Here is a 26,947-nt window from a genome sequence, read left to right as displayed (position 1 = left end):
ATATGCAAACTATGTTAACTTACTGATTGTCTCTCCTCAAGATTTGCAGTAATTGTAAGCGCAAATGCAGCTGAACTAATTCGTTTTAAGAGTTCCAAATGTGGTTTCCAGTTTAAACTCCTACAATATGACACCTAAGATTTTTGAAGTTTGCAAACTATTTATTATTTGCTCAACATGTATTACACTTATCATTGATGTAGTATCCCTAGATGTGCAAAACAAATCTGTTGTGCATCTTTAAAACTGAGGGTGGTACTAGCAGAGGAAACCAGTCAATGTTACTCCTAAGACCGTTGTTTACAATTCTTCTGTTTCTGTATGTGTGCTTAGATTGATTACTATACAAGCGTCATCTGCAGAAATAACTAACTCTGCTCGTTGTATAGTAGATGGAATATAATTTACGTATATGAGGAACAATACAGGCGCTAAGATTGACCCTTAGAAACCCTATACATGATTGGCAGTCAGAATAATGTCTGTTGACTACATTGGTTGAATTACTAAGTACAACTTTCTACATTATTTTGGTTGGATATGACATTATCTATTGGTTGGCTGTACCATCAATCCCATAAAACTTAAGATTATCTAGGAGAACATTGTGGTTCACACTGTCAGATGCCCTAAATAGGTCACAGAAAATACCAGCTTTTGTTATTTAATGCTCGTAAAATTTGACAAGTGAACATTTAAATGACATTCTTTGTAGAGCCACTCTTCTGAAATCCAAACCATGATATGCAGAGGATGTTATTGTTTCTCAAGTGAGATACTATTCTAGAATACATTATCATCTCAAAAATTTTGTAAAATGATGCCAACAGTGAAATAGGTAGGTAGTTATTGATATATCTTCTATCTTTCTTAAAGAGGGGTTTGACGACATTATATTTCAGTCTCTGTGGAAAAATGCCATGTGTTACTAATGCATTGCAGGTTTCTGATAAGACAGGGTTTATTATTTAGGAACTAAGTTTTAGTACTCTATTGGAAACCCCATCAAAACTAGATCAGTTTCTATTTTTGAGAGAGAGTATAATTTTCTTAATTTCAGAAGCAGAAGTTGATGATACTTTCATATTCTTGGATTCTATGAGAGGTGTGTTGTGAACATACTGTTGTAATTTTTCTCTTGAATTGTTTGTCATTATACTTTCTACTATCTTTAAGAAATGATTATTAAATATAATTGCTACCTGTGACTCATCATCTGTAACCATTCCATTTAGTTCAACAGCGTTTTTACCGTGGTCTGTGGGTAGTTGTCCTACCACCTAAGTCACTACATTTCGTATAGCTTATGTCTGTTACTGATTTCTGATATTATGTGCATGTTCCTTGATTTTTTAAATAATTATTCTTAGTAATTTTGCATAGGTTTTCTAGTGCGCAAGTACTGCAAGATCTCTACTTATTCCCCAGCAGATACATTTCTCTATTCGTTACACAAGATACTGTAATCTCTCTAATATCCATGATTTTATACATGACTGTTTAAAGCCCTTAACGATTATTGTATGCAGAAAGCTATTTTCAAATAATGATGTGAATTTATCAATGTATAGATTAAATTTTATGGTAGCATATGATTCATTACAGATTTCATTCTAGGTCATCTCTTGTAAACTATTCTTAAGAACAATTGTGATGATAGTCATTAATTATTCTAACTGATTTTCACTGAGGATTATTCGTACTGTGAGGCAGTATTTTATTTATCCTAGCTAACTGTGCATCATGATCAGAGAGAGCCCATTTGTTTGGTACTAGATAAACAGTTATTTTCTTGCTTTGAGCTTCACTGAAGAAAACATTACTACACTACCTGTCTAATATATTTGAGTTTATTGACAATGCACTTCTTTTTCAGCTATGAATAAACTTAATTTTTCTGTCATGAGTACTAAATTTTGTTAGGACATTTTAACATTATTGCTAACTTGTATATATTTTCCTTTGAAGAAATGTGATGGTGTATTTACCTAATTTACAGGTCCTGATGAGGAGCTACCAAGACTCTTGTCGTGCATGGAATTTGTTATGCATGCGCCATCGGATTATTACAAAAATCGCAAATCCCCATATCCTTCTGTAGATTATGATAGTAATGATCCAAATTTCATATGGACTCGTCTTCCAACATATGTTCACAAATTGTAGTATATTAATAAAATTATGTAAATATATAGACTAAAACTTATTTTTTCCAACAATGTATTTGTGAGGCAGAAATACTATCACATCAAAGTCATACACCTCCCCCCGCCCCTGAATAATTGCAGTTCTCTCTCTCTCTCTCTCTCTCTCTCTCTCTCTCTCTCTCTCTCTCTCTCTCTCTCTCTCTCTCTCTCTCTCCCCCCCCCCCTCACCCCCACCCCACCCCACCCCCCATCCCCACCACCACCACAAGCAATCAGCATTGATCAAAGATTGCAAATTATGCCCTTAATATTTCATTATGTACAATCATAAAAAGTGCCAAAATTGTTGGAATAGATGACAGTGTACAAAGTAATGCATCACACAGCAACTTTCAGTTTTTTTGTTATTGTCAAAAACTATCAAACATAAAATGAAATTTGTGTAAGTAGATAGTTTACATCGTTCTTCATTTTCAAATCTGAAGAACTGGTCTATTTAGTTAATATGTGGCCATACCATTTTTTTAAGTGATCCATATGAAATCTGTTGAAGTTCAGTGTCACCAGGATTTTACCCAAAACACCACAATATTTTGAGAGACGACTAGACTACTTGAAATTGCTGAGATGAAATATTCTGAAGTGAACAGATCCACAAGGTGTAGACCGTGGAGTTGGGCATTGAGGCTGTCCCAGAGCAAGTGGGTTCAGCAACTCGGAGACTGTTGGCAAGCCATCGGCATCAGCACCTAGGCAAAGCAAGTGACCAGGAGGGTTGTGGTGGGTGGTGTTCCACAGAGAAAGACAGACTTTTGGGACTCGATCTTCTGTGGAAACAGGTATTTATTATACATGCATAAATGCTCTGCACCATGAAAGAAATGCCAGTAAGTTTGTAACAAAATAAAATAATTGTACTGAACCACAAGAGTAGTCAAGAAAAAAACTTAGCGAAAGGTAGGTGTTCTGATTGCTCTGCGTGAACAAAACTCACGTCTTGGTGAAAATATCACAACAGAGTATGTAAAATGTAAACTTTAAGAACCAGAAATGTCACACTTATACAGTATAATATTTAGGGATGTTAAGTCATGGTTGGATGAATTTTTTGTTCAAAGCCAATGGTTCTTCCCCGTCTGTGGAGGACGTCTTTAAGAGGGTTGTAGCTTTTTTGGAGGTCCATTGCGCACCCTGGCCTGATACTGACAACAGGATGTGCATTCGATCTTTGAAGAAGCTGCAAGGCTCCTTGAGGAAATTGTCTGCAGTTGGGCACAGAATGGAATATTTTAATAATAAGAACATATGTATGATTTTTTTCCCCCAACTTCTTTGTAACTGTGGCTGGAACTTAGATTCATCATTACCCATCAGAATCCAAACAGCAGTCAGAACCAGATTGTTCAGCCTAATAAAGATTAATTTTGTTCTTTCCGCATAGCATTTTTGGGATGTTACAGGAATTTTAATCCTTTAATGTCCAGATAAAGGATAAATACGCTGATCATCTTGAAAAGAGCTGCACCCAGAAGGACAAGCCCACTGGACTCACATTCGGGAGGATGACGGTTAAATCCCATGTCTGGCCATCCTGATTTAGGTTTTCCATGATTTCCCTAAATCGCTCCAGGCAAATGCCGGGATGGTTCCTTTGAAAGGGCATGGCCGACTTCCTTCCCCGTCCTTCCCTAATCCGATGAGATCAATGACCTCACTGTCTGGTCTCTTCCCCAAAAACAACCCAACCAGAAGGACAAGGCAGAGTGCAATCATGGTTGGCAGGCAGGCAGATGATACCAAATGCACGAAATGATCACATTTTCAACATTGAAGGACCAACATTTATTGCACTAAATGGCCACAAAACATACGTTGTACAGCGTTGGCCCCCTACGGTTGTTATAACAAGTGCCCAGACATCATGGCATTGCATGTAGTCCTGTTATCCTCCATCCCACACTGCTTGCACCTGAATATGCAATTCCCCCAGAGGGGAATGGGTGAGGTGGTGTGGGGTGAGGTGAGGTGGTGTGAGGTGAGGTGGTGTGACGTGACGTGAGGTGGGGTGGGGTGCGGTGGGGTCTTGATGGCATGCTCCAGGCTTCCCACACATTCTCAATCAGGGAAATATCAGGTGACACAGCTGCCCTTGGCAAAGTACCCACAGCTGCAAGCACGCTTGACAGGTGACTGCTGCGTGAGGATGAACATTGTTCTGTTGAAATAGGGCACATATGCAGACATTCACAAGTGACAGAGCCACTGGTTTCTAGACTTCCTCCACATACTGTGCATCTGTCACGTAGCCTTTTAGGAACACTAACACTAACATGTGGCTGGCAGGATGTGTGATGGAAATCCACAAACCATTCCTCATGGTGCCCTCCACTCCAACTCCAGACACACAACTGGTGGTTGTTGCCTCCAAGTCAGAAGCAAGACTCATCACGGAAGGTGACCCACTGCCTGTCTGCGGGGTCCCATGTCCATCGTTGCTGACACCAGGTGAGATGGCCGCGATGCTGTGTGGGCTTGAGTGGCAGGCATCGTAATGGTCGGCATACAGTATGCCCTGTGTCATGCAACCACCTGCAATGATAACGGTGCTAGCCCTCATGGGATGTTGCAGATAAATCAGGACACCAGGTGAGTGGCCCTTGTCATTGCTGTCGGATCTGTCCACGCATGACTGACTATTTGTCAGTCTTCCCTCCTTGTGGCGCACATCAAACATCCAAATCCTACATGTTGTGCATGAACCCTTTCCTTTATCCACTACTGCCAACAACAGGCATTGGTGATCTCCATATGATCAGTGTGGCATGCAATAAGATGATAGGACCACCAAGTCTCCTTCAGCACTACGATATGGCTCCTCTCGAACTTGCCTGCCTGGGGAACCCACTGTTGATCGAATCTGTTACCTGGGTACAGTGCACATTCAGGTGATGCTCTGACATTACCCACTGTCTTACCAGCTGTCACAGCTATTTGGGACCCTCATACATTGACTGCTGGGCACAGTATCAAGGCCCCACCCGTTCTCATCAAGTGTGTGACCGACCATGCAAAAGTAACCCTTGGCATAGCTGATAATGTGCGAATAGCCACCCAGCTTGCAGCAGATCAATTGTGTCATTGTGGGTGCAGCTCTTTTTATTATGATAAGTGTATTATACTGATATGTTGACCGTATTGAATGTCCAAATCTGTCCAATAAGGACTGGTTTGCAGAAGAAAAAAGCCCTTTTTCACCAGGAAAAATACACCTGTGAATATGTTTTAGCAAGAGGAAAAAGTTAGTGATGCTCATTATGACCTCACTGGAGCATTTGCCCTGTTTTCCAGATCTGGCTCAATCACTTTTACCTGTTCTCTATACCCAAACTATTCCTTTTTTCAGGTGTAAGGATGTCTACAGCGGGAGATAGGTTTATAGGGGAAATCAGATGAAAATGAGACAGATGGAAAAAAGTAAATAAACTGTTTATTATTTAAAAGTAATTGCCTTAACTGTTATTCCATTTATCCCACTGTGAAACAAGACGGTGAATGCCTTCATGGAAAAATGTTTGTAGTTGCCTAAGGAACCACAATTGTACGCTGGCATGCACGTCTTCATACAAAGCAAATTGACTGCCCTGAACCTCTTTCATCAGGGCTCCAAAACTATGGAAATGACATGTAGAGGGATCAGGACTGTATATAGGATGTGCAAGGACCTCCCGGCGAAACTTCTGCAGCGTACTCAAAACAACCTTGACAGAGTGTGGATCCACTTTTGACGGAGGATGACACAGCAGTCAATTGGGCCCAATTGACCCATCACTGTGAGAACATGGGACTTTACTAATATTACATATCAGTGATGAACATTCATTGCAGTATGTCACCCTGTGTTACAACTTGTGTACTCCTCTGGTATTTGAAGATGTGTCATTAAGGTCAGTTATGTCTAGACAGCTGTCATCCACTACACATCGAACTGTCTGAGACATTCCACTTACTTGTGGTTTCATTGTTGCACTTAGTTTCATAGAATCTTGGAGTCTCGTATGTCGTTGGATTGAAATACTGTTAACTGAGAACTGGTAGGAGAGATTCAAATGGTGCTGAAAGTACACGAAATTAGTTTTAAATGTGGTTTAACATAATTTATTTGTATTTTCACTGTTTTAACTTTGGTGGCCAGTTACAGTTTTACTGTTCATAGTTACAGAAGTAAACAGAAGCACATCTTCTTTGTAATTCCAGAGTGAAGGAGAATCACCCAAATACTAAACGACGTCACAGATTTGGTTTAAGATCACAGTGGCAAAACAGAAGTATATGGTCAGAAATGGTTGGAACAGTGCACGTGTAGTGTAACGACGTATAGGTTTGTTTATATATTGTCTTCTTTCGACCTATGACCATGTGCAGACTTCGTCACCTACGTCAGTTACAACCCACTTCAATATTATTTATATTCTTTTTTTTAAATTGTCATAGAAAGGTTCTTGAACGAAACTATAAAACATCAGTTGAGTCGTAAGCAAAGAATTTCGTCACTTGGGCCAATTGGTTTTTGCGTAAACTTTTTCGATTTTAGACGTCATTTGTTTCTCCTCAGAGGTTGTATTGATACACGTTATCTTGACTTAATCGAAATTAGAACCACACATTAAATAAACTTTTGAGATTCGAAGTTGCGATGAATGCTGTCAAAATCCAATAATCTTGTCAAACATATTATTAATCAGTTCACATAATTCTCCATAAATAAATCTTCAGAACACGTGTTTCAACTTTAGTAGCATCCACTAATTTATTAGCTTCCTACATACAGTTGTGAACTTGAACGTTGACAAACTAGAACTAACATTTTCAATAAGATTAAGCTCTCTATGACGTCATTGTATACAAAAAGAGTACAAAATTTCATTTTCAATTTTTAGAAGCACGACGCAACAACTCGGTTCCAGGATCTTCTGTTGCTCTTTGGCTGTCGACCCGCGACGTATAGTGGCCAGCAATTTCCTCTCTGGTCGCGGCAGCGAAGATGCTGTCTCCGTTCGTTGCGCCGCCCTCTCCGTACATGAAACATACAAAAAATACAAAAACTTTAGATAATTCACAGCTATTACAAAAATACATAAACAAACTAAATTAAACTTATATTCACCTGCAGACTGGGCTGACACTGGTGGATGGGTGACGCTTCAATTTCGCGTCCCACTACATACCCCACCCACAAGCTCAGTTTGTCAGGTTTTAACCGAAAATAAGACCTTTTCTATATACCATATTTACCTGTTAATACATTTTCCTCACATTTTACGTAATCTAGAGTCCTTGCTCTTAGATAGATTTAATCCTTTTAATACGATATTGTTGTGACTATTTGTCATTTACTCTTGATTGCTATTATGGTGATTCATAACCGAATATATGGAGATTACTCCTCTACCTTTAACAGTTGCTAGTAAATACTCATTTAGTACGTTCTTTGAAGTTGTTACATTAGGACAGAGCGTTCAAATTGTGACAAATTAGTTTCAGTTTTATTCATTTACTAGAGTTATTCTTTCCAAAAATGTATATTACTAATAAGTTTCTCACAGTAACTAATAGTACTACTTACTTTACTTCATTCTTTTCCCTAATACCTTACTTATGCCTGAGGTCAAGAAGAAATCAAGCAAAACTTTCTTTAGAATCTCGGCACGGCTTTCTTTACCTTCGGACACCTTGTTGGGTAATGGCAATTTATTTAGGAGAAACAAGCGAGAGAGCCCCGTTTGGTGTGTTCTATATTAACACTATTACAAACCTCTATTAAAGGCACTCTGCTATGTTCTTGTGAGCCATATAGCTCTGGACGCCCATGGTCCCTAAACTTATTGACCATCCCCTTTGGTTCCTACTATCCGAGTAAATATAAAAATATACAAAAATTCCTTCTGACCTAATAACAAAATTTCTTCCATATAAATCCCCCCTTTGGTTATCTTTCTCTTTTTGCGGTACCAGTAGATTATTGTAGAACACTTGTTTAAACTTTTTGTTATTTCTTTAAAAATAACACGTAACTATCACGAAAAACTTCACATGAATAAACTGTGAACGCTCTTCCATATGTAACATATACTAAATATTAACTTATTTAGGAATGAAGGGTTTCATTTGATCAACACTATATAATCCTTTAATTACACCTGATGAAGGTTCCATAAGAAGTAACGCTTTGGGATGTACAATCTTATGTACAACATATGGACCCTCAAAGATAAAGAAGAATTTTCTACATTCCTTACCGATCTTAGAACTTTTAGGATGAGATCGTACTAGCACAAGATCTCCTACCTGAAATGAGGGTTCTATAGCATGTTGATTATAACTTTTAATTCTCCGTTCGGCATTTTTAACAATCTGTTCGCAAACTTTTTCGTCTGGGATGCCTTGTTGGATCTCATTTGCAGGTGGCCAAGGTAGAGCAGCTAGTAAAGGCTCACCTATAATTCGTTTGCCTAAAATTTCTATAGGTGATAATCCCGTCGTTAGGTGAGGCAATTCATTTAATATCTTTTCGAATTCAGGCATTAGTTTGGCCCACCGAGTATGTTTATGTGCACAATAAGTTCTACATAATCGTCCTAATTCTTTCATGACTCTTTCTACTAAATTACTTTGAGGGTGATATTTCGAAATTAAGATATGTTTGATTCCATATTGTTTTATCATATCTTGAAACTTTTGGCTAATAAAGGCACTACCGTTGTCAGACATAAGTCGTTTAGGAATGCCCCAGTTAACAAAGTAATTTCGGGTGAGGCAGCGTATAACGCTTGCTGTATTCGCTTGTTTCAAAGTATATAGCTTCACATGTTTGGACCAACATTCCATTACAACAAACACATAAGTTAATCCTCCTGAACTACGAGGCAGAGGGCCGAAAAAATCTAATGACAGTAGATCCCACAGACCTCGAGGAATTACAGCATATAATTTATAACGCTTAGATTTGTTATTAACTTTAACCTTTTGACAGGTTTCACAAGACCTAATAATACTTCTCACAATACGGGACATATTTTTGAAATAATAATACTTCATTAGATGTTTAATACATTTATGAATTCCAAAATGCCCGTAACCTTCATGAATATAAGTAATTAACTCGTACACAACAGTTTTCGGAATGCAGATTTTCCATCTCTGGTGTTCCCTCTGTGCTTTCCAATACAACAAGTCGTTAAAATATAACCACACACCCCAGGTGTTAACTGATTCGTCCCCATTATTAAGGTTTTGTATAGGGTCCCTATATTGATCATCATTTCTTTGATTGCATCTAATAGCAGTTACTAGCCGTTTAACCTTACGTTCGTTCTCCTGAGTTAAAAGGAAATAAACATGGTAATTTGTTCCTGGTTCTTCTGCAATGTTAATATTCTCCATTCCTACGGGAAGTCTCGACAAAGCATCCGAAACTACATTCCGAGATCCTTTTATATACCTAATTTCGTACTGAAATTCTTGCAAGCATAATACCCAACGTAATAGCCTACTGTGAAGTAACCGACAATTGTTCAGAAAGATTAAAGCCTGATGATCAGTATATACAATTGTTTTTCTTCCCATTAATAATCCTCTAAATCGTTGGAAACCCCATACCACTGCGAGGGCTTCCTTCTCGGATACAAAATAATTTCTTTTGTGTTTATTTAAAGTTCTACTAGCGAATCCAATAGGCTGATATAATCCCTTTTCATTGGTCAGATCACCTTGGAATATTACACAAGACACACCATAATCAGAGGCATCCGTACACATACAAAAGTCCTGATTGAAATGTGGGTGGTATAACATTTTCGCTTCTGTTAATGCTCCTTTTATCTTATTAAAAACTTCCTCTTCCTCTTTTCCCCAGAGCCATACTGACTTCTCTTTTAATAAATCCAGTAATTTAGGATTAACAATTTCCTGCCCTGGAAGAAATCTTCTCAGAAATCCTACCATTCCTAAGAATGATTTCAGTTGTTTCCGATTTCTAGGACTCGGGCATCGAGCAATAGCTTCAATGCATGCTGGGTCTGGCCTAATACCTTTACTGTCCACTATATGCCCCAAAAATCTCACTTCCTCCTTTCCGAAGTAAGACTTAGATAATTTTGACGTAATTCCTCTGTCAATTAAACGGTCAAACAATTCCCGTAATATCGTTACGTGTTCTTCCCACGTTTTAGTGGCTACCAAAATATCATCTACATATAAAATAATCTTTTGTAACAATTGCTGACCCAAAGCAGAATCTAATGCCCTAATGAAAGTTGACACTGATATATTAAGTCCAAAAGGTAAAACTTGAAACTGATATGATCTGCCTTCAAAAAGAAAAGCCGTATATTGCCGTGAATCTGGGTGTAATATTACTTGATGGTAGCCAGCAGTTAAATCCATTGTACTCATATAACGAGAACCAACAATCTTAAGAAGTACGTCCTCCATAGGAATAGGTCTGTCTCTTTCCATCTCTATAATTTTATTTAATTCACGGGCATCCAGAACCAGTCGTACCCCACCAGTAGCTTTCTTAACTACCCACAAAGGACTGTTAAAAGCGCTACATGATCGTTCGATAATGTTTTGTTCTAGCATTTTACTTATTTCTCTACTAGTCGGTTCTTTGAATTGCACTGGAATAGGATAAGGTTTCTTAAAGAATGGTTTTTGATCTTTAATCTTAAGTTTACAAACGTAATCTTTAATTCTCCCCGGTTCATCTGAGAAGACGGCTCTAAATTCTAACAACAAAGATTCCAACTCCTCCTTTTCTTGTTCGGATAGACAATTCGTAGAATAACATTTTTCTTTCACTTCGGTTTCAATACTATTACTAGCCTGACATTGGTATACTTCATATTCAAGATCACTAAAATCTGTTAATACGTTTATGGTCTGTGTGTACTTAATCTGTAAGGATTCGTAGGAATTTTCAGGTACTCGATTATCAGAAAACCTCACTTTAAAAGCACATGCCTCCTTATGGATGGTTAAGGAAGAGTCTTTAAAATCTAATATAGCTTTATATTTACACAGCTAATCTATACCTAAAATTATGGCCACATTTAAGTTGGCTATGACAAGTACAGAGTGAGCAATTAATTGTTTAGCAATTTCAAAAGTTAAATAAACTTCCTCAGTAATATTTTGACTTCTTTTACCAGTAACTCCTATAATTTTCACCCCAGTTACAGGTAAGGCTGGGAAACTCCAATATTTTCTTTTAAGCTGGAATAATTCTTTCGATAAAATACTTATTGTCTTCCTGAAGTAAATCTTGTTGCCAATTACCTTCCATTTGGCAGCTTAATGATAAACTGCAATTGGGTCTTGTATAATCTCGACTAACAGTTCCCTTTAGTTGACCCGTACTAAAGGACTTTACCAGTTTTCTGAACTTTCTATGATAACGTCACCTACAACTTGACCTTCATTAATTACTTGAGGGTGGTTTATCTCATGATCGTTATTGTGTAATTTCCGCATTTTAGAGTTATTACCATGATTTTGTTGGCTCTCTTTATCTTTAGATTGACGTTTTATATAACAAAACCGGCTATGATTGTTGTTGTTAAATTTTCGTGGTTTTGAATTATTATTATTTCGAGGATTGTCATTTCTACCAAATCTAAATTTCTCGTCTTCCCTTTTTCTGTTAAGTATATCTAACTGTTCTAAATATCCTAATAATTCACAAGGTTGTGACCATTCTCTTTCTATCATTCTTTCCTTTACATAATACGGTAACCTACTAATTAGGACTCGTATTAGGTGACTTTCAATAATTGGTTCTTCAATTAATTTAGCACAGTTTAAATGCCATTCAAAATAATTCCTATAACCTCCCCACCGTTTAGAATATGGAGGAGGGTCTAGCAACTCTAAAGTTAAGTGTTGTTGTTTTCCTCTTGACCAATAATGTTGTTTAAACTGCTTAACAAAATCATCCCAGTCCCTAAATTCATTTCTATGCAGTACTGCCCACTCCGCAGCTTCTGCTTCTAAATGTCCTATTACAAATTGAATCCTTTTTTCATTACTCCATTTAGGAGATAATGAAGTTTCAAAAGCTTTTATAAAGATTATAGGGTGAAGTTCGCCTCCTGGTTTGAATACAGGAAATCGACTTGCCACATTTGAATTTGTCGTTATATCATCCAAACATTCTGCGAGAGACATAGTTGGATTTTGTTTAGATTGCAGAGACGGAGTTGCATCAGATTGGCTTGCCGTGATTTCTTTATTTATATTGTTGTCGTTCGAGCTAGCAACCACGATGCGACTATTGTCTGATTACATTATTACTTCTACTACTTGAAATGTTTTCATTATTATCTAATTCCGATAACCGTTTAGTAATTTCCTCTATTCTCATTTCTGTATGGGATACGCGGTTAGCTAATATCGATTCTTCACTGTGTTCACGATGTGAACGCTCTGTACCTTCGTCAATGTTATTATCTTTGGAGGTCTCAAGGTTACTGCATATTTCCGTAATTAAAAATTTCATGTTTTCTATTTCAGTATGATCTTTTTCTACTTGATGCGTTAATGTCTCTAATTCTACATTATCTATTGAAGAAATCTCTACAGGTTTGGTAGAGACCTCTTTAATAGAGTCTAATAATTCTCTACGAACAGTTTCTGTTTGCATAGAAAATTCATCTCGTAACATATCGTTATTTTTCTGTATTTCATTTACAACTAAGATATTGACATTATCTAGTCTCTCGGTTAAGTCAGTAATATCATTTCGCATACGAGCTTTTTCCTCACGCGATTCCTGGATATGTTCTTCTAACCTTTTACAATTACCAGCAATCTTATTACTAAGTCCTACTAGTTTTTCCTGCATTTCAAATTTAGAAGCCTCTATTTTATCACTTAATTCTCGACTGGTTTCATTAAGATATTCCTGTAACCTGTCTGTAGATTTTGTTAGCTCCCCTTTTAATCTAGCAGTAGATTCCTTGTTAGACTGTTTTAATTCCTGTTTTAGTTCCTCTTTTAATCTAGCAGTAGATTCTTCATTAGACTGTTTTAATTCCTCTTTTAATCTAGCAGTAGATTCTTTGTTAGACTGTTTTAATTCCTGTTTTAATCTAGCAGTAGATTCTTCGTTAGATTGTTTTAATTTAGCGATCGCCCTAAAAAGGGATCTCATGCTCCTATCGGACATAGATTGCTCTTCGTCTGACATTTCACTTCCCGACATTATTGTAAGATATTAACTAGTTACACACGCAGACTTGTAATCAACAATCCTGTAAAAGCACACTCCCTATGTACAACACTCCACTTCCAACTTGAAACAGACTCACCGGACACTAATACTGTAATTTGTAGTTCTCGATGATCAGTGTGCTGCTATGGGCTGCAGATGTAACAGCCGTCGATGCAGCCGCTGAGATACTGCGACCCCACTTCCGCAACCGGCAGGACGCTGAGTCGAACACCGGAGACGTCACTGGCTGCAACCACGCCCGGCACCGCCGTAGACAGGCGAAGCCCTCAGCAACACCTCTAATACCAGCCGGAGGAACGCCCCGCAGCTGACGTACTGGGCCTGTTAGTTTAGGGAGAAAAAGGGTTGTCGGGGTTTGCAGCGTTCAGCTGCTGCCCAACAGATGCGCCTTCTCGTGGAATAACTGCGTGACCGTACTGCTCAGCTGCGCTCCGTCAGATGCCCACACCCGCGAAGTCGCCGCTGGCTGGTGAAGGCTCCACGAGAACTCGCGTTGACTTCCGAAGGACTCTTGATGTTTTGTTTCGTACCTGTGTGCCTTAGTTGCACACAAGTCCTGTTTATAAGGTCGCCACGGTGTAGTGTAACGACGTATAGGTTTGTTTATAAATGGTCTTCTTTCGACCTATGACCATGTGCAGACTTCGTCACCTACGTCAGTTACAACCCACTTCAATATTATTTATATTCTTTTTTTTAAATTGTCATAGAATGGTTCTTGAACGAAACTATAAAACATCAGTTGAGTCGTAAGCAAAGAATTTCGTCACTTGGGCCAATTGGTTTTTGCGTAAACTTTTTCAATTTTAGACGTCGTTTGTTTCTCCTCAGAGGTTGTATTGATACACGTTATCTTGACTTAATCGAAATTAGAACCACACATTAAATAAACTTTTGAGATTCGAAGTTGCGATGAACGCTGTCAAAATCCAATAATCTTGTCAAACATATTATTAATCAGTTCACATAATTCTCCATAAATACATCTTCAGAACACGTGTTTCAACTTTAGTAGCATCCACAATTTATTAGCTTCCTACATACAGTTGTGAACTTGAACGTTGACAAACTAGAACTAACATTTTCAATAAGATTAAGCTCTCTATGACGTCATTGTATACAAAAAGAGTACAAAATTTCATTTTCAGTTTTTAGAAGCACGACGCAACAACTCGGTTCCAGGATCATCTGTTGCTCTTTGGCTGTCGACCCGCGACGTATAGTGGCCAGCAATTTCCTCTCTGGTCGCGGCAGCGAAGATGCTGTCTCCGTTCGTTGCGCCGCCCTCTCCGTACATGAAAAATACAAAAAATACAAAAACTTTAGATAATTCACAGCTATTACAAAAATATTACAAAAATACATAAACAAACTAAATTAAACTTATATTCACCTGCAAACTGGGCTAACACTGGTGGATGGGTGACGCTTCAATTCCACATGAAATGTTCAAGAGAAATTGCATTGTACAGGCTCATATTATTTTCAAATATACTTATTGTGCATATTATGCTGTGGCACAAGGGGTCACTTTAATCAACAAAGGAATGTGAACATTACAATAGTAATATGCTGATATTCGCAATCTGTTAGCGGTACACTAGTCGGACATGCTCTCTAACATAACCCGGCATAATTACCTGTGTTCACTAACACAAATCGACATTGAGATATCACATGTATGCTGGCAGGCTGCAGACTCTAACGTGATCCAGCATAGAGTTGTCACTGATAAGTTGACCAGTCACAGGGTGCTGAAGTTGGGAGGGGGGGGGGGGGGGGCAACTATTTAAAGACAGTATAGGAACATGATGTAAATTTGGAAATTACACAATGCTGTGGAATTTGGCTAGGTTAGATTTTGGTGTTCTGCAAGGACTTAAAGACTTTGCTGTTGTTTGGTTTATGAAAAATGTTTCAGATTATTAGTTCACAACATTACACGGAACATTATTATTACACGGTTTTTGGAACCTGCTGTTTAAAAGTGTGGCATACATCTTGAAATAAAGCTTTTATGATTCTGAGTTATTTGAAACCTTAATTGCTGCTTGAATCAATTAGTGAGAGGTGTTATTTGATATAGAAAAAAATACAGCAGTAAAAGCATGTTATCAGAGTTCAAAATTTTATAGACATTAAATCAAAATAGGTGATTGAAATTTGGAGGATTTGAACTTTTGATGCCACAGAAATTTGGGAAAAAACTTCCTGTGCTACAGATTACCTCACAAAGTTATTCCATTACATGATGTTATAATATTAATAATTTGTATCTTTTAATTAAGGCTTCCAGAAAACTAATTGTATTATTGTAATCAGGAATATAGTATAACCAACTTAGCTACAAGTTTAAATGAGGTTTTGCATGAATAAAAGTTTTACATTTGCATCCGCATAATATATCACATAAAAAATTATACTTATTTTTGGGAGCAAAAAACATAACAGATGGGTTAAACCCCAACTTGCTAGGTCTCAAGTCCTTTGGCACCTTCAGCTGCAACATGTGTTGCCAGAAGCACTGGTTAACCAAATATATTGCCATTTTGCCAGAACAGTATTCTACCCAGAATGAAATTTTCACTCTGCAGCAGAGTGTACACTGATATGAAACTTTCTGGCAGATTAAAACTGTGTTCCGGACTGGGGCTCGAACTTGGGACCTTTGCCTTTCATGGGAAAGTGCTCTACCATCTGAGCTACCCAAGCACGACTCACAACCCTTTCCCACAGCCTCACTTCTGCCAGTACTTCATCTTCTACCTTCCAAACTTCAGCTCTCCTGCAAAGGTTCCAAGTTCGAGTCTCGGTCCGGGAAACAGTTTTTATTTGCCAGGAAGTTTCAGTATTCTACCCATTTATATCATAAATGAAAGCCCTGCACTATTTCTTTCCGAGACACCAATAAAGTTGTCTCCATTTTGAACCTGTCATTAATCAGTTCTCTTCTTATCAAATATTCAGAAATGTAAAATTGTACACTTTACGAAATGAAAAAAATGTGATATCCTATGACTGTAATATCAATGAAAGAGGCAATAGAAACTCCTGGTTGGAATATTAATGATATTAGGAGGAGGATAGATTGCTACTCACTTTAAAGATGACCCATTGAGTTGAGAGAGGCACAATGAAAAGACGAAAAGACATTATAGCTTTTGGTGCCAAAACCTTCTTCAGCAAAGAAAACACACACACACACACACACACACACACACACACACACACACATATTCGCACAAGCAAGTGCACCTCAGACAAACGACTGCTACCACTGGCAGCCCTGACCAGAATGTGAGTGTCTCATGAATAGCAATCTGGAATGGGGTGTGAAAGGGGCAGGGTACGGGTGGGGGAAGAGAAGAGCACTATGTGATGGGGCATGGAGGGACTAGATTGTGGTCTGACGAGATTGGCGGACTGCGCACTCCCCCCCCCCCTTCCCCTCCCCCCCCCCCCTTTCCCCTCCGCACCCCTTCCATACCCTGCTGCCAATGGTAGCAGTTGTGTGTATGAAGTGTGTTTGCTTTTGTGTGTGTGTGACTTCTTTACTGAAGAACGCTTTAGCCAGAGCTACAATGTGCTACAGACTTTTCATTGTACCTGTCAGCAACTCAACAGATCATCTTTACGGCGAGTAGCAATGTATCCTTCTCCTGATATCATGTAATATGAATGAGTCACAGTCAGAATTGGCCAACTCCTACAAATATGTGGGTGTAAAACTTTGTAGGAATATGAAATGTAATGATCAAGTAGTCTGTCGTGGGTAAAGCAGACGTCAGATGGCTCTGAGCACTATGGGGACTTAGCAGATGTCAGAGTATAGTTTATTGGAAGAATACTGGGGAAATGCAATCACTCTAGAAAGGAAATTGCTTGCAAATCACTTGTGCAAGCCTTTCTAGTACTTTGCTTAGGTTGTGAGACTTGTACCAAATTGAACATATACATAGAAGAGCAGTATGAATGGTCAAGAGGTTCTTTGGTCCATGGGAGAGTGTCCCAAAGATGCTGAAGAAACTGATCTGACAGACTCTTGAAGATAGACGTAAAGTATCCTGAAAAAGCCTACTTACAAAATTTCAAGAACCAGCTTTAAATGATGACTCTAGAAGTATACTATAACCCCTGAAATATCACTCACCTGGGGATCACAATGACAAGATTAGATTAGTTACAGAGGCATTCAATCAATCATTCGGCCCACCCTCGGTGCTTCATGGGAGTGGGAAGAAATCCTAACAACTGGCACAATGGGATGTACCCTCTTACTTGCACTTTGCAGTAGTTTACAGACTATAGATGTAGATCTAGGGAATGAAAACACACACATATACCCTTCACCGGTGTCATGACTGCCTCTTGATGTGCCCTGAGATGGATTACATCATACTCAAAACATTACCCCCGTCCTCTGTAGTAGTATTCCATCACCTCTAATCCTTCACAGCACTGATCGTTCCCTTTGCCCTCCTCTGGTGCAAGACATGTCATAAAGGCCCCAACCACCACCTCTTCCTGCTCTTCAGCCATCAGCATACCCAAGGCCACATCATATAACAGTTATTTGCAATTACTTCACAGCATTCTATGTGGGTTAACAAGTAGCCTGCTGCCTGTTTGCATGAACAAGCTCATCAAACTGTGACTAACCACAAACTCATTTACCTGATTAACGAATGTGCTGCATGCCACAATATACTATTACAACCCCCCTTTCACACTATTAGTCATAGGCTTTTTTGAACTGTGCAGGTTGGCACTGTACCTTTAGCCCCATCTTGTATTGTGGCATTCCCCTCAGTTAAACTTGTGCAAGCTCTCATCCTCACTTGTTCCCTTCCAACAAATTGTCCATTTATCCCATTGTACAGGGTTATTACAAATGATTGAAGCGATTTCACAGCTCTACAATAACTTTATTATTTGAGATATTTTCACAATGCTTTGCACACACATACAAATACTCAAAAAGTTTTTTTAGGCATTCACAAATGTTCGATATATGCTCCTTTAGTGATTCGGCAGACATCAAGCTGATAATCAAGTTCCTCCCACACTCGACGCAGCATGTCCCCATCAATGAGTTCGAAAGTATCGTTGATGTGAGCTTGCAGTTCTGGCACGTTTCTTGGTAGAGGAGGTTTAAACACTGAATCTTTCACATAACCCCACAGAAAGAAATCGCATGGGGTTAAGTCGGGAGAGCGTGGAGGCCATGACATGAATTGCTGATCATGATCTCCACAATGACCGATCCATCGGTTTTCCAATCTCCTGTTTAAGAAATGCCGAACATCATGATGGAAGTGCGGTGGAGCACCATCCTGTTGAAAGATGAAGTCGGCGCTGTTGGTCTCCAGTTCTGGCATGAGCCAATTTTCCGCGGGCTACGCGTGAAACTTGCCCACACGCGTTCAACCGTTTCTTCACTCACTGCAGGCCGACCCGCTGATTTCCCCTTACAGGGGCATCCAGAAGCTTTAAACTGCGCATACCATCGCCGAATGGAGTTAGCAGTTGATGGATCTTTGTTGAACTTCGTCCTGAAGTGTCGTTGCACTGTTGTGACTGACTGATGTGAGTGCATTTCAAGCACGACATACGCTTTCTCGGCTCCTGTCGCCATTTTGTCTCACTGTGCTCTCGAGCGCTCTGATGGCAGAAACCTGAAGTGCGGCTTCAGCCGAACAAAACTTTGAGTTTTTCTACGTATCTGTAGTGTGTCATGACCACATGTACATGTCAATGAATGGAGCTACAGTGAATTTATGAAATCGCTTCAATCATTTGTAATAGCCCTGTACTTCCTTACCGGTGCATCTCTCTCTCTCTCTCTCTCTCTCTCTTGCATGTTCCACTGTCTCTCAGTTTGTAACTGTTACTGTAAGACAACAATTTTTTTTTCTGTTTCTGACAGCTACCTGTCTCCTGCTATTTCCCTTCCCTTCTCCTGCCTCTTAATACTTCCCTTCCTGTCTCTTGCCCCTCTTACTTCTTTACCTCCTCTAAAAAGCACCTCATATGCAAAACGCCTGTCATGCAGTATGTGCCGCTGGAGTTTACTGAGAATCTTTGACACACTTCTGCGCTTCCTATATATAAACCTTTAATAAAACGTGCTAGTCTTATTTGAATCTCTTCTGTTTCCTCTGTCAGTCCCGTTTAATACAGATTCCAAATTGAGTTGCAGTATTCAACTATTGGTCAAATGAGGATTTTGTTAGCTACATCCTTTGTGGGTGGACTACATTGCCTTAGGGTTCTTCCAACGAAACTCACCTGGCATCTGCCTTACCTGCGATTAGTTTTATGCGATTGTTCCACTTTAAATTGCTTCATATGCATACTGACAGATATTTTATGGCTGTGACTGCTTCCAGTGATTGTTCTGCAATTTTGCAGTTGTACAATAATGGATCTTTCTGCCTATTTATGCACAATATTACATCTGTCTATGTTGAGGGTCAGCTGCCAATCCCTGCACCAAGTCAACTGCCAATCCCTGCACCAAATGTTGATCCTCTGCAGATCTTCATGCATTTCGCTAGTTTTCTAGCATTGTGACTGACTTCTCTATAAAACAGCTTCACCTGTGAAAAGTCTCCTCTAGGTTGTTATACATATTGTGGAAAGTAATAGCCCTATAACACCCCTGTAGGGTATGCCTAAAATCACTTTTTTGTCTAAAAATTTCTCTGCATTAAGAATGACATGCTGTGTTCTGTGTGGTAGAAACTCTTAAATCCAGTTGCACAGCTGGTCTGATGTTCTGTTTCCTCGTACTTTATTAGGCAACATCATGGAACTGTATCAAATGTTTCTGTAAATCAAGTAACACAGCATTGATCAGGGTGCTGAGATCTACTGCTTTCTGGATTTCATGGATGGAGGAGTTGGGTTTCACATGAGCATTGGACAAATGAGTGGGGTCACATGCATTTCTCGGATGAGAACAGATTCACTCTAATTAGTGATTCTGGATGTATCCTTGTATGGCGAGAGGTGGCAACACATATTGCATCCAGGAACATTGTGGAACATGGTCATTTTGGTGGTCTTTGTGTTATGAAATAATGATGATGATTGGTTTGTAGAGTGCCCAACTGCATGGTCATCAGTGCCCGTACAAATTCCCAATCTGTGCACTGTCCAATCTAGCCACTTTCACGAATGATGATTTGGAATGATGAGGACAACACAAACACCCAGTTCCCAGATGGAGAAAATCGCCAACCCAGCTGGGAATCGAACTCAGGACCCCGTGATCCAGAGGTACCAACGCTAGCTAGCCACTAGACCACGAGCTGTGGACGTATTATTATATGACAAGGCATAATGTTGTATGGGCAGACTGACCTCCAAATCTTTGAACACTGTACACTTAACGATCAATGTTGTTATGACCCTGTACTCCTTTTATTGTAAACTGTATGCATATACTTGAAGATTGACTGATGATACTGCATTAGTCTTTAAGCATAATTTTGTTACAGCATCACAACACAGACAAGTTCAACACAAAACAGAGTAACAACTTACAAGATAGGTTCGTCCTTGATCAGATAGGAGTAACAGAATTAACATCTGTAGTTATGTTGGTCACGATGATCACACTAATGCAAGTATTGTTTTGACCTTTCAGGAAGATTGGCCCAGAGTCCAAAAAGAAGTGTCCCATGCTGGCTCATATGTATTGTCAGCAATGGACAATACCTCGTACCGGTTTGAAAGGTGTAGAGGGACAGCTTTGTGTCCAGCCCCACAACAGAACATATACATAAGTCAAGCAGCCAGTCGAGGGGCCCCACAGACTAGTGAAAATATTACTTTCAAACTGTAATATTGTCACTAACCTGCATTTATTGTTGTCATGATCATTTCTGAATTACCTGTTTATTAGGAAGGATAGTTACAAACAGACTGTACCTAAAGCTTCATAAAACATTTTATCGTTTTGTTGAAGAAATTGCACTGATAGTAATCTGGAGCTATTCACAGAATTCATTATGACCAGTATGACCATGTGGGAAATTGAACACTGTTTCTCCCTGTTATGAGAATAGTGTGTTAATCACTATGACACCTCATTCTGTAGGTATTAACAGACATAATTAAATCAGATGAACAAAGCACACAGTCATCTTTGTACACTATTAAAAGTTTGTTTGCTCTGAAGTTTTTTTTTTTATTATTATTGAAGAGCAACAAATATTCAAATATCAATTACACTGCTGTACAGAATTAAAGCAACAAACTGCTATTTCCCCATCGTTTTGTAGGGAAGCAGCATACTCACGCCTTATAAAATTCACATCAGTCTTTCCATTGTGTGCCAGCCTAGTCTGCTGTAACTAGCTCTGACGTCATAAATATTGCACAATACTTTAAAATGAAGTAAATAACCTGAAATGTTTCTGGCATGTCAGGAGTAATACTAAAATCAATATGTGTTGGATATCAGTTCAATAACTTTAACCATTTTCGAAATTTGGATGTTTTTCTGTAAAAGTCATTGGCGCAACAGAAAAGAGCTAGAAACTTAAAAATTTATATTTAGATTCCTTTTGCATAATACTTTAGTAGAAACAGTATTCTGGATCTCACAAATTAAAATTTTAGTTGAAATTCATGATTTTCTGGTTTTTGTCTTAGAAATTGAGGAAGCAAGATAGATTAAGTAGGCGAATAAATAAAGCTAGGATGTTTAAATTTAAGTAGAAGGGAGATCTGCTATAATCATAAAAATGTGAGAAGTTTCAACAGAATAACTATAAAACTATAGCTATAGCGTATCTCCAAAGAGCAAGTTCAGAGCTCGTCTACTGCGTGTAGTGTAATTAAATTAATTCTCTCGCCCAAATATTTGACTTAGCCATGTCAGAGTTTTATTATGATTACTTACTTGTGTGCTGATTGCACAATTAAATTGAAAGATTCATCGGCCATCAGCAAAGGAAGCAATGATTTATTCGATAACTTAAACTGGTGCATTACTAGCCCAGCGGCTAGTCGGGAGAGCAGATTTGATCAGGCGTTCCCTTAGCCGTCCGCACCGCGGCTTTATATGTAAGAACGCCGCGCGAAAAGAAGTAGGCCCCAGTTCTCTTCAGACGCTGATTAGCACACCTTCTGTACCGGGAGTCGCGTCACGTCGGTATCGTTGATATAAACAGCCTCGGATGCAGTAATAAGTTACTCGGGATACGCGTAACCATGAAATCGTTTTCGAGTGAAGTGTTAATTTTGGGATGACTTTAATGATCTATCTTTAGTTTGCGTATGTCATATTTTCACGTGCCGCCGCAGGACAGACATTCTACCATTATTAGCATGGCGTTTGATGAACATTATCATCAAATTATGGCGAGCATTCACTTAAAAATTTAATTTGAACAGTTGCATCAGCGCATTAGACTCTGAACTGCTCTGCTAGTTGGATTGTGTGGATTCTTTTTGGTCTGTGACTTTCAGAATATAGTGAACATTTTAGAGAGAATGGTTTTTGATTATGAATCCCAGACAATCTCCTAATTCCTCAGAGCTATAAACTGTAGCTATAAATGTATTTTTCAGATGAAGTGGGCACTAGGAATTCTAATTGCAGGCTTCACGTTTTGCTAATCACTTTCTGGTTGCCAATATTGTAGTTAGAGAGCCAGTGTTGAGAACGGCAAACAACAGCATTAAATGAATAATAGGAACATTAACAATTATTCCACCCGCCGCCCCACACTTTGTTTAACTCATGATATAAAAACTGTCAACAGATGTCCATATGATCATGTCCTCAAAGATGGCACTCCTATTAATGGTCAACCATGCCAGCAATGATGTCAGAGCATCTATCAAAGAGGGCAGCATTTGCTGGGTAGTCCCACTTTCACAATCACTGTACACAGTCACACATGGTGCAGTATGGCACAGAGAAGATGCATACCAGACTCTCTGCGGTGGAGGGTCATAGCAAGAAAGGAAGCGGTATAGTTGCAAACTCATGTGAATCTTTCTGTTGTTTCTCAGAAGTGGCAATAGTTTATAGAGACATATACTTGATCTCAAAGATCAGGACAGGACCGACCATGTGACATCAGAAACAGAGGACCATTATTTGGTTGTAAGGGCAAGATGGTGCCAATTCTCTATGGATTCACATCTGGAGGAAACGTGGAACATGACTTCGAAGCCCAAACATTTTGGAGAGAGACCGATATCGAGGAGGATAGGCGGGTATTATGACCACTTGAACACCTCATCGTGAAATTGTATGAGTGAATCGGCAAGGTTTAATTGCTTTCAGATATTGTGATGAAATCTTGGGACCTTGTGCAGTTGTTATGACTCAGACTTCATACTGAGGGTTGATAATGCTTGAACTCGTAGAGTTTGTGTGGTTGAAAATTTCTTGGAAACAGAAGAGACTGCATGCATGATGTCACCTGCTCACTCTCCCTATTTGAATCCCATAGAACATATCTGGGATGCACTAGGGAGATGGGTTTAATCACGTCACCATTCACCAACCACTCTCCAAGACGTATGAGCAGCTCTGCAGGAAGTATGGGTGTTATTGATTACGTCATTTGTAGCATGCCTCGACGTCATGAGGCCTGTATTGCTGCTGTGAGGTGGTCACACCCCATAAGGAGCGCATTAACCTGTTGTTGGAATGTGTGTGCAAATCTGTTAAGTTGGAAAAGGCAAAGAACATTTTCGTCTATAGTTATACATGTTGCAGTTGTGTACGTTCTGTATTCTTTACATTGTTTCTACTTTACTATCACCTGGTCATATTGTTTTGAGGCAAAATAAATGCAACCTTGCAAAATTTCCATTTGTTGCTTTAATTTTGGACATAGTGTATTTTCTGGTATGCATTATACGACAGTCCTTACAACCCCACATAAGAAACCTGCGGGGAATCAAGTAAGGTCAGTCAACACTGCTCACCATACATGTCACACTGTTTTTGCACAACCAGGTTGAAGAGCAGTAGAATATCACATTAATATCAACCATTTCTCTGCATCACAAGCATGCATATTCCTTGCATGGTTGAAGTATGTTTTGAAAAGCTTCATGGCTATCGAATCCTTTCAAGAAATTTGGCATGAAAATTGCTATCATCACAGAAGTGTTTGTTGCTCTTATTATAGAATTCTTCCTGTATGTGGTAGATTACATCAGTAAACAAAATAGATTGGAAAAACAGAAATCATTGGATTAGGATCAGAGTAATTTGGCACCATTTGACAGTGTGCATGTAAGTTTTTATCTTTCAACAGCGTGCTGATTTTTTTTTTACTTGTGTCCACAATTGAGAGATCATAGACAGACAAATCTCCTCTTCAAATTCTAGTGGGCTCAGATTAAGGTGTTCTTTGACACATTTCAGTGATTAAATAGTGGTTTTTCTGCTAATTGACTTTTGTTGTTCATTTTAGGTAGAATAATCCAAATTATCATAATTGAAAATTATTAAAATGTTCTTGAGTTTTCTCCTTTCTATGGATACCAACATATGAATAAAAAAAGCAAAAATCCAGTTTGTCAAGCATGATCATATGAAGCAGATGCTTTATGGTAGGAGTGATTTCTGCAAGGTTATTTGGGTTTGGAAATGGGACTCAGAACAAAGATGTCAGTAATACTACATTTTTTATCAGGAAACCATTGAGAGTTCAAAAAGTGTCTGACTTCATATAGTTAAAACCAAAAGTGGTATCGGGGTACACATGCGCTCTGTTTGTAAGTGTATGTAGTGCACATGCAGTCGCTGGCTGCTTGTTAACAAGTGAACACGTGTATGTGCTGGTTGCCGGATTTTGTGCTGTGGACAAAATGACAGAAAATGGAAGATGGTTGCTGCATCAAATTTTGTTTAAGCTCGGCAATTCTCAAGTTGAAAAACTCTGCAAGATTCGACAAGTGTTTGGGGATGAAGCAATGGGTACCACACAAATCAAGGAGGGGTACAACCACTTCACAGATGGCTGCTCATCAGTGAAGAGTGAAGCAGTTCCAGTAAGGCCCTTCAACATGCAAATGAGGTTGTTGTAGATTACTTAAGGACTCTGGTGCTGCAGAACAGATGGATTATGATCAGAAAACTTGCAGATGAAGTTAAAATTAATATTGGATCCATTCATTCCATTTTAACAGAACACTTGGACCTCTGGAGGATCTCAGCAGAATTTGGCCAAAGTTGCAAACAACCGAACTGAAGTAGCTTCATTTGGAGATCACACAGGACACGCTGGATACTGTGAACAGTAATCCCAACTTTCTTAACACAGTGCTCACTGGTAATGAGTCCGAGGTTTATAGGTATGACCGAGAAACAAAGTCTGCAGCTCATGGTCTAGTGGCTAGCATTGCTGCCTCTGGATCACAGGGTCCCGGGTTCAATTCCTGGCCGGGTTGGGATTTTCTCCACTCAGGGACTAGGCATTTGTGTTGTCCTCATCATCATTTGTGAAATGCTGACACTGTAAATGAAAAGATTGGGAACTCGTACGGGTGCTGATGACCACAATGTTGAGCACCCCACAAACCAACATCACCGTCATCATCCAGAAACAAAATTCCAGTCATCGCAGTGGAAGCCCCCATCACTGAGACCCAAAAAAATTGCTGACGTGTCTTTTTTTACACCAATGGCGTGTTCCATCACAAGTACACCCCAGAAGGAACTACTGTCAATAAAGAGTACTACCAAGAGATTTGTCACCTCCCTTTGTCTGACGTAGCACCAAGTGACTTCTGGTTTCTTTCTTAAACTGTGAAAGAGACTGAAAGGGACCAGATTTCAGAACAGGGCAGGCATGCAGAATTTTACAGAGAAGCTATGCACCATACCACATGAGGCTTTCCAGCAATGGCAGCAGTGTTGGGTGAGGTGTGTAGAAGCTGAAGGGGACTACTTTAAAGGTGAGTAGTGTTAAACAGTTGTATCCAAAAAGTTGGATACTTTTTGAACAGCTCTCATAGATATATGAAGCATCTCCTCAATTACCTCTAGCAATGAATTTTTTCTAGTTAATCCTTAGGAATTAATTGTGTTAAAAGATATTGGATAAGAAGTCAGCGAAAATAAGAGTTTGATAAATATTTAGTCACCCTGTATAAAACTTGAACAGTTTAAAATGAAGCAATGTCTCACAAGAAAATATCTTGTCATGGGTGGAGCTTGCGTAGTGTACATTCCTGCCGCTAGACGTGTATAGTGCATCTCATTGCCAGTTCAGTGCCACCTCTGCTGTCGACCTGGCTTGCTTTATTTGTCTGCAGTGATTGTTTTTGCTAGCAGGTTTTCTTCTTGTTTCTTTTTTATGAAGGCAGGTTTCAGTGAACAATATGCAGCTATCAGTTTTGTTTTCTGCTCAGTAAAAATGCTATTGAGACTGTTTTAATGTTGAAAACAGCTTACCAAGTTGACACTATGGGAAAAACTTACGTGTTAGAATTGTTTGCTTGATTTAAAAATGGCAACATGTCGAACGAT

The 26,947-nt window shown here is 39.0% G+C and overlaps 1 protein-coding gene across 1 annotated transcript in view; it reads left to right on the top strand.

Annotated features, from left to right (window-relative positions):
* The window catches only part of LOC126174666 (GATA zinc finger domain-containing protein 1), a 76,474-nt gene extending 74,268 nt beyond the window's left edge, over nt 1-2,206 (top strand). Inside the window, exon 4 of the mRNA XM_049921052.1 lies at nt 2,000-2,206. Within this exon, the coding sequence (XP_049777009.1) occupies nt 2,000-2,166 (167 nt within the window). The 3' untranslated portion in view covers nt 2,167-2,206. The remainder of the gene's footprint in view (nt 1-1,999) is intronic.
* Nucleotides 2,207-26,947: the final 24,741 nt, after the last annotated feature.

Source organism: Schistocerca cancellata, chromosome 1, assembly GCF_023864275.1.
Source record: "Schistocerca cancellata isolate TAMUIC-IGC-003103 chromosome 1, iqSchCanc2.1, whole genome shotgun sequence".
NCBI classification, from domain to species: domain Eukaryota; kingdom Metazoa; phylum Arthropoda; class Insecta; order Orthoptera; family Acrididae; genus Schistocerca; species Schistocerca cancellata.
This window is presented reverse-complemented; position numbering and strand designations above follow the sequence as displayed.